The sequence below is a fragment of the Heptranchias perlo genome, chromosome 29 (assembly GCF_035084215.1).
Source record: "Heptranchias perlo isolate sHepPer1 chromosome 29, sHepPer1.hap1, whole genome shotgun sequence".
In the NCBI taxonomy this organism is placed as follows: domain Eukaryota; kingdom Metazoa; phylum Chordata; class Chondrichthyes; order Hexanchiformes; family Hexanchidae; genus Heptranchias; species Heptranchias perlo.
Genome location: NC_090353.1, coordinates 24,114,134 through 24,128,159, shown reverse-complemented (window position 1 = coordinate 24,128,159; position 14,026 = coordinate 24,114,134). Strand labels below are relative to the sequence as shown.

Below are 14,026 nucleotides of genomic sequence, written 5' to 3'. Positions count from 1 at the left end.
ATACAAATCAGCATTTCTTTCAGTGATACTCATGATCTGTTTAGAAGAACACCAACACAGTACAAATATTTATTTCAAGAAAAATCAAGCTGAAATAATTAGGTACCCAGTGAGGAAAAGCACTAAATAAATAAAGGCTCAGATTAAGACTCAACTTGTTAAAACCATGCTAATCCCATTGACCAAAATGGTTTTAATTTAGAGTTTCAAAAAAAAATTGCACAACTGGAAATTTCCATTTACATGTGCTGAAATATTCACTCAGAGCCTTAAAGCTGAATGTAAGCTATATTACCCAACAGGCAGGTAACTACAACAGACCCAGCATTGCAAATAAGGGTGCAGATGCAATATGAGCATTAAACCCATGCCCAGATTGGTGAATTAAATTGCCAGAAGGCAACATATCCTATAGTCTTCTGTTTGGAACCATGAATGCCAGAAAAATTCTAGCCCCAAAGTTCTAGGTTGGAAAACATCCTCTTAACCAAGGGTGCTGGTTGGAACTTTGAAGTGCAAGGCAACATCTGCACCCTTGGTGTCAACAAATACTGAAGGCTTACGCTACAAGCTTCAAAATGACAGATCATTATCTCCTATCATATAAGATACAGCTCCCATTTCCACCCGGACTCCTAAAAAGCAGTACTAAGATCCATTACTAGGTTGCCCTCAGTTAAGCAGACCTATCCAGCACCAGTCTATGACAAGAAACGCAAGAACTTAACGCCCAACATGACTGGAGCACTTTTAACTTGTGCAATGGTAAGGTACTGTATTGGAGATTTCAAAGAAACTGGCCGAACTCCTATAGTTTTGTTCATGGTAAATTGGATATGCTGCTTGATTAGAAGAGGAATATATCTGATGTAATGCAAAATATATTATTCTATGATATATTAGATAAGTAAGGAATACTTGAAAAATAAATGAATATGAAATATTACATTGGGTATAGAGACTGAAAACAAATGTTCGCAAAAGTTAGATTAATTTCCAATTTTGCAAGTCTTTCTTTCATATTTATATTTCTTTATATCAGGCAACATCCTAGTGAATCTTCGCTGTACCATCTCTATTACCTCAACAACCTTCCATTAGTGTGGAGCCCAAAACTGCGCAGTACTCCAACTGTGGTCTTACTAAGGCTTTGTATAGATTCACCATTACATCTCAACTTTTATATCCAATACCTCTTGCCATAAAACCCAGATTTCCATTAGCTCTCTTTAAGGTGCTTGATGTTGATCCACTTGAGGTACTGCTTTTAAATGTTTTGTGAACTTGAATTCCTGATTTATAGGTATAGAATCATACAGCACAGGAGGCCATTCGGCCCATCATGTCTGCTAGCTTTTCGAAAGAGCTATGCAATTAGTCCCACTCGCCTGCTTTTTCCAAATTTCTCCCTTTCAAGTATATATCCAATTCCCTTTTGAAAGTTACGATTGAATCTGCTTCCACCACTCTTTCAGCTCGTGCATTCCAGATCGTAACAACTTGCTGCGTAAGAAAATTCTCATTTTCCCCCTGGATTTTTTGCCAAATATCTTCAATCTGTGTCCTCTGGTTATCGACCCTCCTGTCACTGGAAACAGTTTCTCCCTACCTACTCTATTTTGAGCACTTCTATTAAATCTCCCCATAGCCTTCTCTGCTCTAAGGAGAACAATCCCAGCTTCTCCAGTTATGTCAAGAGACTAAAGTCCCTCATCCCCAGTACCATTCTGGTAAATCTTCTCTGCACCCTCTCCAAGGGCTTGACATACTTCCTAAAGTGTGGTGCCCAGAACTGGACAATACTCTAGCTGATCCTAACCAGTGATTTATAAAGGTTTATCATAATTTCCTTGCTTTTGTATTCTATGCCTCTATTTATAAATCCCAGTATCCCGGATGCTTTTTTAAACAACCTTATCAATTTGTCCTGTCACCTTCAAAAACTAACACTTTTTAAAAGTTATCTGGGGATTTTTACCAACAATAAGAGCATCGGGAAGGTTTGGTATAGGTACCAGGACCTAGCCGCACTGTGCAAAGTTATTAGGATCTGGAAGTATTAGGGAATGAAGAAGGAGGGGGTAAGAGCTACTGGAGTATTCAGGATAGGTACCAAAGGGAAACTCTCAGGGTCCGGAAGCAATGGAGAGATGAGGTCCGAATCTGGTGGCACTGGAAATGGATCCCGAGAATTTCACGGCACCGGGGTGAGGGAGTGCTGCTGGCAAGTACAGTATTCAAACTGTTCTTTGCGCTTAAAACCAGTTTCTAGCCAATGTCCAGGGTGAGGGAGGATGGGGGAGAAGGGTACAGGGTGGTGTGGTTTATGGCCAAGAACAGACAGATAAATTGGCAGGTATGTGTCAGGGTGGGAAAAGGGGCAAATATTCATATTGCAACGGATCACAGTCTCTTCCTTGGTCACAAAGTCACTTCTCTCCCTTTTTCCAACCCCATTTTCTGTCCTGTTTCTCTCTCTCCCTTTCCAGCTTCTCTACCCTCTTGTTGCTCTCTCTCACCTATGTTATCTGTGGATCTCACCCAGCCAGGTATGCAGGCCAGCATCATGGGAACAAGGGTAGATCTGGCCATGGCCAGTTATCATAGACTCTGTCTGTCTCACTATCTGTATCTTTCTCACCTCCTTCCCTTCTGTCCCATTCTCTCCCCTTTTTCAGTTTTCATCCTCTTCTGCTTTTGTCTTTCCCCTGCTCTACTTCTCTCTAAACTTTGGTCCTTTCAGGTCTTGGGAGGGCTAGGGCTGCAGGCCAGCAGTGGGAAGCAGGAGGGGATCCAGCCAAGGCTGCAGGCACAAGAGCACAGGCAATGACAGATCAGGTTGGCAGGAGGCACAACATGGGCCACAATGATGAATTCTTAATTTCAAATAACTGCAACAAAAGAAAAAAAACAAATTTTATGAAAATTTAAAAACAGTCTACGATTTTGGATGGAGTTGCAAGAGACAACAAATGCCAGTTTAATAAACCTCAGTCTTGTGGAGCATAGCGCCACATACATTGGTGATGTAAATCAGGAGCTGGGAGGACTCTGAGCTTAAAATATACATGGTGAAAGCCAGGCATGTCATGACAGTAAGTATTACTTGCTGAAAGTACAGGAAGTGCATGTAATAGGCGAGACATTTAATATATTGGAGACGTGGTGTTACGTCAATCCCAAAACTTAACCAAATCAAGATGAGGACAATGCCAAAGCTTTACAAGCTGATTTCACAACAGAAAAAATCTGCAGAACTCTTCCGAATGGGAAAACAACAGCTGTACAACTGCTGTTCACCGATGGGAAAAAACACAAGACTGAGCTTTCAGGAATATGGGATGGGTAACTATCTTTTTGAACCACTCCCCCTTCTCCAGCTGGACAATGGGGCATGTGGAGGTCAAACAAGAGAGGATCAATGAGGGGAAAGAAGTTGTTAAAATACATATGGTTCAGTATGTCAGTTTCACCATTTGCCAGTATTTGTAATTCTCAAGTTGAATTCCCAGCAGGAGAAACATGCGAATACAATGTTTTGGCAGTTTGCAGCTTGCAGCTATCTAATTGCTTTAAGGCCCAACACTGAATCAGGTGTTATCGGTAAGAGAACTGCAGTTAATAATATTAGTATGATACTACGTTTGTTGTGCATTCATCTACCAAGCCACTGTATAGATATTAGAAAAAGGGCACCTCTACCTTGAATGTAAACTTTGATGAACTCATTACTTCAATAATGTTGAATGCAGCCCAGCTGATATCATAACCCAGCATTTGCAGCTGTTATGGAAAAAAAAACATTTTAAAACAGAACTATAATTGTTATATATTCACATTTATGACATGAAAACCTCTAAGAAGGAAGCAACAAGGGGGTACTTTCGGTATATTTCAATTCCCTTAAATTTCGGGCAGAATTCTTTCTTGAAAAAGAAAAACTGCACCAAACAATAGACTGCGGAAAAGCTCCTCCCAAAATCCTGGCTCTCAAAATGGTGCATTTACACATCATGTTTAGTGTCGGTCTCTCAGCTTCACACCAAAGTTAAACTTGTTCAGTGTAATTCAGGTGTAAAGCTTGAATTGACTAGAGCAAAACAAATTGAGACTCCCTCCTCCAGGGTGTGTCACTCTGCTTCATTAATATCACATTCAAGCTTTAACACTAGATTCAGGGTGCATTTATGCTATAATTACAGCGATGGTTTGAAGTAAAACTCCCAACATTTCAGTATAGCAGAAGGCAACAGGATGTGCTTTGGTAATATCGAGCAGTTGGTGGGGGGGTGGGGGGGGATAGAGAGTGCGCAAGAGAATAATTTCAAATGGTTGGTAATGTTAATTGCACCTCAATGAGGCTGCAGGAATTGCAGGATGCACAAAACATAAAACAGCTATGACATAATAATCTCAGAACTTGCACACAAGTGCAACAAACACTTTACCAAAGGACATCATGATTTATTCCAGTTGCATTGACATTAACTAAACAGAAATACATATTGCCAAGCTCTCAGTACAATTTATTTGATTTTAAGTAGGACATTTCTCAAAGTTATGAGAGATTGAAAACCATATTGTACTTACATATGCAAGCTTGATGACTGCATTGGCCTTGACTGCAATATTGTCCTGTTTGAGCTCCTGTTTTATTTCATCAATACACTGTGAAATGTATTTGGCCTGAAAGCAATAAAGAAATATTAGCAACCATACGGAGAGGTTAAACAAAACTCTGATAGCAGAGTATTTTGATAGAAAAAAAAAACAGGAATAGCTACCAATCATGATTATTTTATTTTGAGTGCACACAGATTTTAAAATGACTCATTTGCTTTAGTGAACAGCATGTGACAAAATCAGTCCCACCACTGCTTGTGCAATCTAAGTGCACAACGATCCATCTGTAGTGGGACAAACAAGTGCCTCCCCTAGAAAGGGACAGGGATCCAAACGAACAGGAATTTTAAACAAAAATATGAATTGTGAGGGAAGACAGGACGAAACAAATGATATTATTGTGGCGGCCATTGGTTATTGAAGTCACCATCGTAATGTGTAATAGTACTCTTAAGGCCACCCGTAAGTAAAATATGTTTTAGTCCAAGATGAGACAGACAGTGTAAAAAGATTTTAAGTCCACGATTACTGGATTTCTGCAGATCACGATGCAGACCTAACACCATTGTTGTCCCATATGGTTATCCAATTTCACAGTTATAACATTCTCTCAATTATATATTTTGTCATGTAAAGGGGAAAATACCAACATTTATCGTACATTCTATGCACAAGGGACAGTGTATAATATAATTTAAATTTTAATTAGAACACGCTTGGTAAAGCAAAAGTGCACATTATTTGAAAAAAAGCATTCCAGCCTATCAATATCTGTAGCAGAATAGGACTCAAGTTCACATTTGTAATTTTTCCACTTTTGGGACAGCTGGAAAAGAGAGAGGTCACAAACTGAAGTGTGTGTTGTTGGCTTCTGCCTTATGGCCAAATGCAAGGTAACACTGTAAAGAGCTAGGTAGTGAAATGTCTATCATCCAGGGGTTGAATTCAGAGTGGGTTATGTCCGGGGGAGGGCTGAGAAAATAAAATCTAAAAGATAAAACACCATTTAAAGTGAAGGTGAAGAATTGACAGTTAATCTATTGTTTGCATTTGGAAATGCTTTTTAAAAAAAAACTTGGGAAAATTATTCACACGCATGAGATGAAGCTTCCTTACAGGGAAATTATTAAGGAGGATATTTCCCCCATTTTAGAATCTTCATTTTCACATTGAATTTGCAGGATACACAGTCAGGAAGAGAGCAAGACCCCCCCCACTCTTTTTTTGCCACCTATGCGACGACCTGCTCAATCCACTGTTAACCGTGATGATCCTTTACGCATGGTGAAAATCATCAGGTTGTGACTAGTACTACTGTACACCACTTCTAAATTATTCCTGCTCTCTTCCTGACTGTGTATCCTGCAAATTCAATGTGAAAATGTTCTTCAGACAGCAGTGGGGAAGTGATCTGATGAATCACTTCCAGTAATGGCTTTATACTAGGAGCATCACGTGCAGGTCAAAAATGACTTCAATATTCTGAGACTACAGGAGTGCTCAAATGTTCACATTAGAGCTACGATGTGGTCTCTTTCCCCAAACACCCTTTTTCCATAGAAAAGTTAACCGAATACTAATTACAGTTTCAAATAAAACGGTAGATTTTCTCAGCCCTAGCTATGTTCTTTGGAAGAGCATACAAATGCAAAGACATCCACAATAACAACTTGCCTTGAAATAGCAATATGTGCGGTACTTGTTTTTTGAAAGTTATAGGAGAGTGGTGAAAAAAAGAGGGGAATTCACTAACATGACAAATTGAGGAAGTTTTACTGTGTTTCAAGTTGAGAGCATGAGTGAATCCTTGTAATTAATTAGGTTTTCATTTTATTCCTGCATGTGAAAATTCTTCCAAAATACCATTAAATTAAAAAAGTCTGGAAGAATTTTCAGCATAAACAATAAAAAATGATTAATTTATTGTACAATCAACCCGTACTCATTTGGAATGAGACACATGATTTATGGTTTGAAACTTTAAACTATTTTGATTTCATATCAAAAATTCTGTTCCACAACTGGAGTATAAATGTGTGGGTTAATGAGTCCGCATCACAATGTTTAATCATCAATCTCACTTACAGTTGTGTTTTGCATCGTCATTGCGGTTGTAGCGCAAATGCTGCCTGAATCCAGAGTCAGGGCCCAATCCAACATTGGTGCATCTATCTGGCAGTCAGTTTGGAGCCCAAGAGCTGATTTACACTATATAATTTTAGCACCCAAGCAAAGCCGAAACCACCTCAAAGCAGCACTAAACTCAATATCAAAGCTACATTTATTTTCCTGACATTGACAGCTGTTAATGAGAGCGATCAGATGAAAATAATAAATTCACAACATGGCACTGCAATTCCATTTAGTTAGAACTTACAGGCAACAAGTCGAAGAATAGATCTCTCGGAATGTTTGCATTACATACTAAAACTAATCATAGTGCGCCAATCCCTCGTTGAGAATCACTGACGTATTACATTTTTACTCTTGGTAGTGGAGACTGGTATGGTGTTGAATACAGTAATTAAAGCATCTAATGCTACACGTGTAGTAAATTGTTCAATTGTCAGATTTACATAATTTCTTCAGGAATGGAGACTTGTACATTCATTCATCAAAACTGCTTCAAATGTTTTGGGGATAGAGGGCCATCTATCACGATAATTCAGAGACAATGGAGTCAATTATCAGGTGGCAGAGCGGGTGCGTTCGTTGCGGGGGGGGGGGGGGGGGGGCTCCTAAAATTGGGGATTCCCGGAGCTGGTCCAGAGCCTGGCTCCAACCCGCCCACTTCCGGGTTCCCCAATGACGCGAATCGATGCACGCGCAGCCCCCACATGCGGGACTCCCACCGGCAAGCAAAGCCGGCGGGATCCCACTTAAGATCATTATCTGGGTACTTGAGGTCGTTTACAGACCTCATTAGTTGGAGATTTTAGGAGGATTTGGACTTTGGACGACCCAGAGCAGGTTTCCCATGCTGGGGGAAAACGTTCCCTGTTTAAACAGACGTGTTGCAGCCAGCAGCAGCTGCTAAGGTCCATTTAACAGGTGTGGGGTAAACCCTCAATCATTGCAGCAGGGCACTCTCTCACCTCAGACAAAGTTTTGCCTGCCACGCGGTTGTCTCCACACTCCAAATTATTAAATCATACCCTAAACTCTGGTGTCCAAACACATTTACCTACTTTGTGGACCCCCTCACACTCACAGTCAGGATGCCTGGGCAGGGGGGGGGTGGGTGCAGGGGTTCCATTGCTGCATTCATCACTCCATTGGAGGATGACCAACATCACCAGCCTCCCCAAGCATGCCATCCACCTCCGCCACATGGAGCTGCACAACACAGTGCTGCACAACAGGCACCTGCATAGTCATGTAACTATACATACACCCACTGCAGGGTGACCCACTGGGTGGCATCAAGGGTGTTCATGGAGGACCTCGTGAAAGGGCATTATTGCACAGGCCAGTCAAGAATGGCCAGATGTGGCAGTAGTGGTGACAATATGTAACGTGAGTTAATCAGAAATCAAATATAAGTAAAAACCATGACAAACCCTCAAACATTCTTGTGCATCCCCTTCATGCTCATGACACGTTTGCCTTATGCTTCCTACTACACATACGTGATGCATGCCCTGTGGCTGCAGCACAGGTAGTGGCAGATTGGGTGAGGCTGACCGGGGAAGAGATGCATTGGAGGGTGAGTATGAGATAGAGCCATGAGATTGTATGAGGATTGGGTTGAGTGGTAGTGGTGGGAAGAGTACTGGGGAGGTGAGTAAGTGCAGTTAAGATGAGGATGAGCTTTGAGTGGGTGTGAGGAGAGATGTGATAGAGTAGTGTTGGCAGTGCAGAAGGAGTTGTGGGGTGGCGGCGGCGATGTGGCAGACGGAGTGTAGGGGAATGAGTAAGTGTACTCACTTCGGCTGACCTACTTAGGTCATTGAAGCGACTCCTGCACTGTATGCAGGTGCGTGATATGTTGGTGGCGCTGGTGATCTCCTCTGCCACCTCGAGCCAGGCCTTCGTGGTGGCAGAGGCAGGCCACTTCCTCCTGTCCGCCAGGGAGAAGATCTCTGTCCTCCCCCTCCTCCTCACCCCATCCAATAAGACCTGGAGTGAGGCATCATTGAACCTGGAAGCAGCCTTCCCCCTGGGCTGCTCCAGGCTGTAATTTTGCCTATTTTCTCCAGCAGTGAGTGGAGGACTGCCCCTTTAAATAGGGCTCCTCCAGCTAACAGCCTATGACGCAGGTGCGTAGTCCGCCCGCTACGCAGCTTTCCAGTGCGAAACCCGGAAGCCAAGCTAAGTGGCTTCAATTTACTTACGATCGCGTGGAGAACCCACCGATTTCACTAGGTGGGTTATCCACATGCCCAGTTGACCCGCCCGCTGCCAACCCGCCTCCCTCCTAATATCGGGCCCAATATAACGGACATATTTTTTAAAACCAGTTTGGCCTTTGGTTTAATTTATATTATGCAGCTGTTATGATATTAGATTCACTTCATAAACTGTTAATTCCCAGTGAGCGATGAGCTAACTGGGATGTTTAGGACAAATTAAAAACAGAATATACCTAGCCATCTCAGAATTGTGTATTCTCATACACCACATCAGTTTGAGACAATGAAGCTTGTCGAAAACCTCTTGTCAACAGTCACATCTTAAAAGCTGAAATGCTTTTCGTTGAAATGCCCAGAGGGTGGCTTAACTAAACAGAATGTAAAGAATCTTACAACACCAGGTTGTAAGATCATGGCTACTATAAACAGAATGTAATTGCCATAGTTTCCACACCAAAAGTTCTCATTCAAGGTGGTAGCTTTGATCAGCAGGTTGGTGAGCCAATCCTCAACAGAGCTGAAGGAACGGATTGAGGTCAAGCTTTTGTCTTCCTCTCTCGTTCAAAGAATAGGTCGACAGCAGTTTGGATCTGCAACAGTAAATGAGACATGGAGGTCTTGCTTTCTAAGATAGTGCCTATCAATTCAGAGATTGCTGACGTGTAAAGCAAGTTAAGGACATATCAAAAGGCAAAGTCCTGTATTTTTCTTGTTTTCCCAGTTATGAAGAACAAATCGCTCAAAACTATTCTGTTCATTTATATTATTTACTTATTTTCTTAGAACCAATCAAAAAATACTAAGTTCATTATCTCTTCTTTCCAAATCTTTTCAGTGGATGATATGCAGACCTCACTCATTTCTACACCCAGCACCCACTCCTGCAACTCAGTCAATAACTTTAAGGGAAATCTGTTAATGTATATTAAATGCCTTTTCAGTCTACATGTATAAATGCTGGTTTGCTTTAAGGTACTTTAATATGGACCTTAAAATTAAAAACCCTAATTAATTCTGATGCTCTCTTGTAAGGAGGTTATTAAATTGTGGGTTCGATATTGTTCATTCAAAACTGCAGTTTTTTTCTAAACATTCACCGTGTGCATCAGGCAATACAACAGGGACATGCACCTGGGGCATTTACCAACAAAAGACACTGTCCTTGCACTGTATAACTTCAACTGTACTCCTCAGCAGGGAGTGGCTTAAGTTATCTTTAAATTTTCATACATTATATTTGAATATATAACTGAGTAAAATGAGAAACATCACTAAAAAATCCAGAACCAATAATTTAATTTAACTATTGCATGAGGCAATAAGGTTAAGTTGGTCACAGTCTACACGTCTAAGTCACTTAATTCAAATTTTTAAGCATTGAACTCCCAATTTGCTGGGTTGTTTACATTGCTTAGTTAAAATTATTGGATGATTCAATTTTTTTTTAGTGCAAATACCAGCTTTGAACTAAGATTTCCCACCAGTGAATAGTCAGTGCCAAAGTTTTATATAATTCATATCCTCCACCAGTCTTCATTATGTTGACTTACATTAAAAATGAGATTCAAAATTGCTTTCATGATACGCAATACATTAATATTTGGTTCTAGTGTATTAAGAGCTTAGAAGCTACTGATGCAGTTCAGAATGTTTTGTGTTTGAATCTGGTCTACAAATGACGTTCCAGTGATCAGAATGTTGTGACATCATCCACTTGAAATATTATAGGTAAGATTCTTGCCAATTTTTGGTCTCTTCCCATCCACACAATGTATTCCATGGGCCATGCGAGAGGTTCTACTGTAAATATTAACCTTCAGCAAGCTGAGTATCGTTGCAAATATCAGCTGGACCAATTGATACATGTTTGTGACAATGAGGTGGGGGGGGAGGGACAGGGAAAATAAGAATACGAGGACCAGCAAGACCATAAAGCCTGTCTCATCCAGAAAATGCAATAAGCTCACGTACCACTGACTCATCCCCAAACTAAACAATCTCCTGGGAACAGCAAAAATACTGCGGCCAATTCAGGAAATGTTCTGGGAAATTCTTCCCCGTCACCATAAAGCAATCAAGCAAGGCTCTAGGGGACTCCTTATAATCACAGTTAATACCTTATCCTCCACAAGAAAATATGTTCTCTTAGCTCAGGAACATTGTCAAGTTCCCTTTTGAAGGACTACAACAATTCCTCACCTGCTGCACATGTGTTACAGAGGGCAATGACTGAAAAGAAATACGGGCTTAACTCTTCACCTACAGATTTTGTATGCGTGCTCCCATGTACTACAAACCCTATCGGTCTCAAATAACGCATCTAATCAGAATGAATCCAATCCTTCATCGTTTTGAAAACCTAAGTCAAACACCTTCCAAGCCTGCACTTGGCTAAAGTAAATAATTAACTCTTGGGGCTAGCATGATAACTAAGTGTAGTTACTGTTCTTGTTGCTCTCTGAATAAGCTGCAGATCCAGAGCCTCGATGTCCTTCAGCATATGCAGGGACCTAAACTGGACACAAAACTCCAGAGCCTCATAAGAATGCTATTTGTTTTATACTTGATGGTTCTCGCAACATAATAAACCCTATTACCTTTCTGTACAAGCACCTCAAACCACTTATGCACCTTTTGAGTGATCAACTGTTACCTCTCATTTCTTCTTTGATCTTTTATATTTAATGGGTTACCCCCAGCACACTGTTTTGATCCATTACCTTTAATTAGTAACCCATGAGAAGTATAAACATGCCTGAGTTTCCTAAGCCCAGAAGCAAGACACTGCACTTGTCCACATTCAAAAGAAACCAGCCACACACAAGCCCATTTCCTTAACTTGTCTAAATAGGCCTACAACCTACTGGGTTGGTAGAACTGAACCTGGTGTACATGTTTGTGTCATCAGCAAATTTAAGAATGGTTCTATTAATGCCCCCATCTAAACCATTAATGTAAATGATGAACAGCAATGATACATTCCACAAACTTCTGTAACTGATAACATCCCCCATTCAGATCTATTCCCATTCATACTAATCCCCTGCTTAAGAGTTTTCAGCAGTTCCTTATTCAACATAATATTGGTCCTATAATCCCATGTCAAATTTTCCCAATAGCCTTCTATGTGGGACCTTATGAAAATCAAGGTATACATTAACAGGACTACCATCATCCAGCACCCTGGTCACTTCCTCAAAAAATTCAATCAGGTTAGTGAAGCAGGAACTACGTTTCTAAAACTACATTGAAAGTCCCTAAAAACCACCTATAAATTACCAGGTCCGATTCCTCCTTCTTCAAATAAATGAATCCACATGTGCCTCCCTCCAATTCACTGGAATCAACCTGAACCTCCAGCTATTGAATAAACAAGCCAATGGCTCACATATGACTCCTCCCTTTCCTTTAGCACTCTAGACCAAGTGGTATTGGTTTCAGCAGCACGAGCAGCTTTAAGCTAAAACCATTTCTGCAGTTCCTTATAATGAAGCAATTCTAGCTGTGCACCTATCCTGTAATAACAGCACAAAGAGCATCCACCCTCCTACAGTGAAGTGCTCCCCAGTTGGGACTCCAGAAACTTGGTACGTAGGCAATTTCAAACACAAACCCACATATCACCAGTCTGTGTCCAATGCAGCATTTTGCAAGTGTTAAATTTCCACCATCCTATGTATGGCCATGAACAATTTAGTCGGAACCTTTGGATTGTACAAGCCTTGGGGTTATTACATACAAGCAACCTGTGTATCACACTGCCCTGGAATGGAGGCGATTCAATATGGTTTGGTGCTATTCAGCACAAACAGTGAAGTAAAACTATTACACAGAATCTAAACGCATGCCTTAGAAATAGTTCAGGACTTGATTACTCCACCCAAGTATTTTAACTACATTACAAAAGAAAAAAAAAAATCACATGTAAGCTTTCAAAATGCACCCCTCCCCCACCAAAAAATCTACACAATGGGATACCCAAAATTTGAGGCTTCAGCCTGCGCATAATATTCAATGAACCCTAAATATCCCATCGTATCAAACCACAACACTTAAGCATCACTGCAAAAATCCTTCAAGATCAACGACCCATTAATGTTAGCTCTACTACAAGACAGTTAAGCAAAACAGGCATTTCTTTTCCTCTCCTATTTCATGGTGCTTTCAAATATTTATGTTGGTAGATGATCAAAGAGGAAGCTAACTTTCAAAATTAAGCTACAATTTTACTTCAAATATTACACACAACCACTGTGAAAGGAAACTGATACTACAGTAACATTAGCATGAGCTAAGCCAACAAAAGAGCTCATGTTGCAGTTGCACGGAGGCGTAACCATGACATTTCAAATCTCATGAAATTCAGGAGGCACACTGTGAACCACCCATGATGTCATTTTAATGGAAGGTAGGTCACAAAGGACATTTACTACAATTCAAACAATGGCAATATCGATAAACTATGGCAAAATTCAGAAAGCATTTGAAAATGAAGAACATGGTCATTTTCTTTTAATTGTGTTACAGAAATTAACACTTGTGGCATGGCACAATAAAGAGTACTTGCTATATTATAAATTGCAAACAATTTTACAACACCAAGTTATAGTCCAGCAATTTTATTTTAAATTCACAAGCTTTCGGAGATTTTCTCCTTCCTCAGGCAAATGTTTCAAGATCTCCTTGAAGCCTACGCATTTATACATATTGAACAATAATACATGGTGTTTACAGACTGCCCCTGCAACTGCCCGTTGCCAAGGCAATCACCGTGTTCAGACAGAGAGGTGTTACCTGCAGAACCTCCGAATACACATTCAACAAAAAAACAAACAGGGAAAAAAAACAGAGAAAAAAAAACACAGAGAGAGGCAGAAACATCCGGAAGGCAGAGAGAGCCAGCAAATGACCCATTATATTAAAAACAGATAACATTTGTTCGCTGGTGGGGTAACGTGTAGCGTGACATGAACCCAAGATCCCGGTTGAGGCCGTCCTCATGGGTGCGGAACTTGGCTATCAATTTCTGCTCGACGATTTTGCGTTGTCGT

At 40.7% G+C, this 14,026-nt stretch overlaps 1 protein-coding gene across 2 annotated transcripts in view; it reads right to left on the bottom strand.

Moving 5' to 3' along the window:
- ap3d1 (adaptor related protein complex 3 subunit delta 1) overlaps positions 1-14,026 on the bottom strand; it is an 82,340-nt gene that overhangs the window by 49,017 nt on the left and 19,297 nt on the right. For both annotated transcript variants that reach the window (XM_067968311.1, XM_067968312.1), the window contains exons 2-3: positions 4,591-4,686; positions 3,703-3,783 (exon numbers count right to left, since the gene is read on the bottom strand). In XM_067968311.1, coding sequence (XP_067824412.1) covers positions 3,703-3,783; positions 4,591-4,686 — 177 coding nt within the window. The remainder of the gene's footprint in view (positions 1-3,702; positions 3,784-4,590; positions 4,687-14,026) is intronic.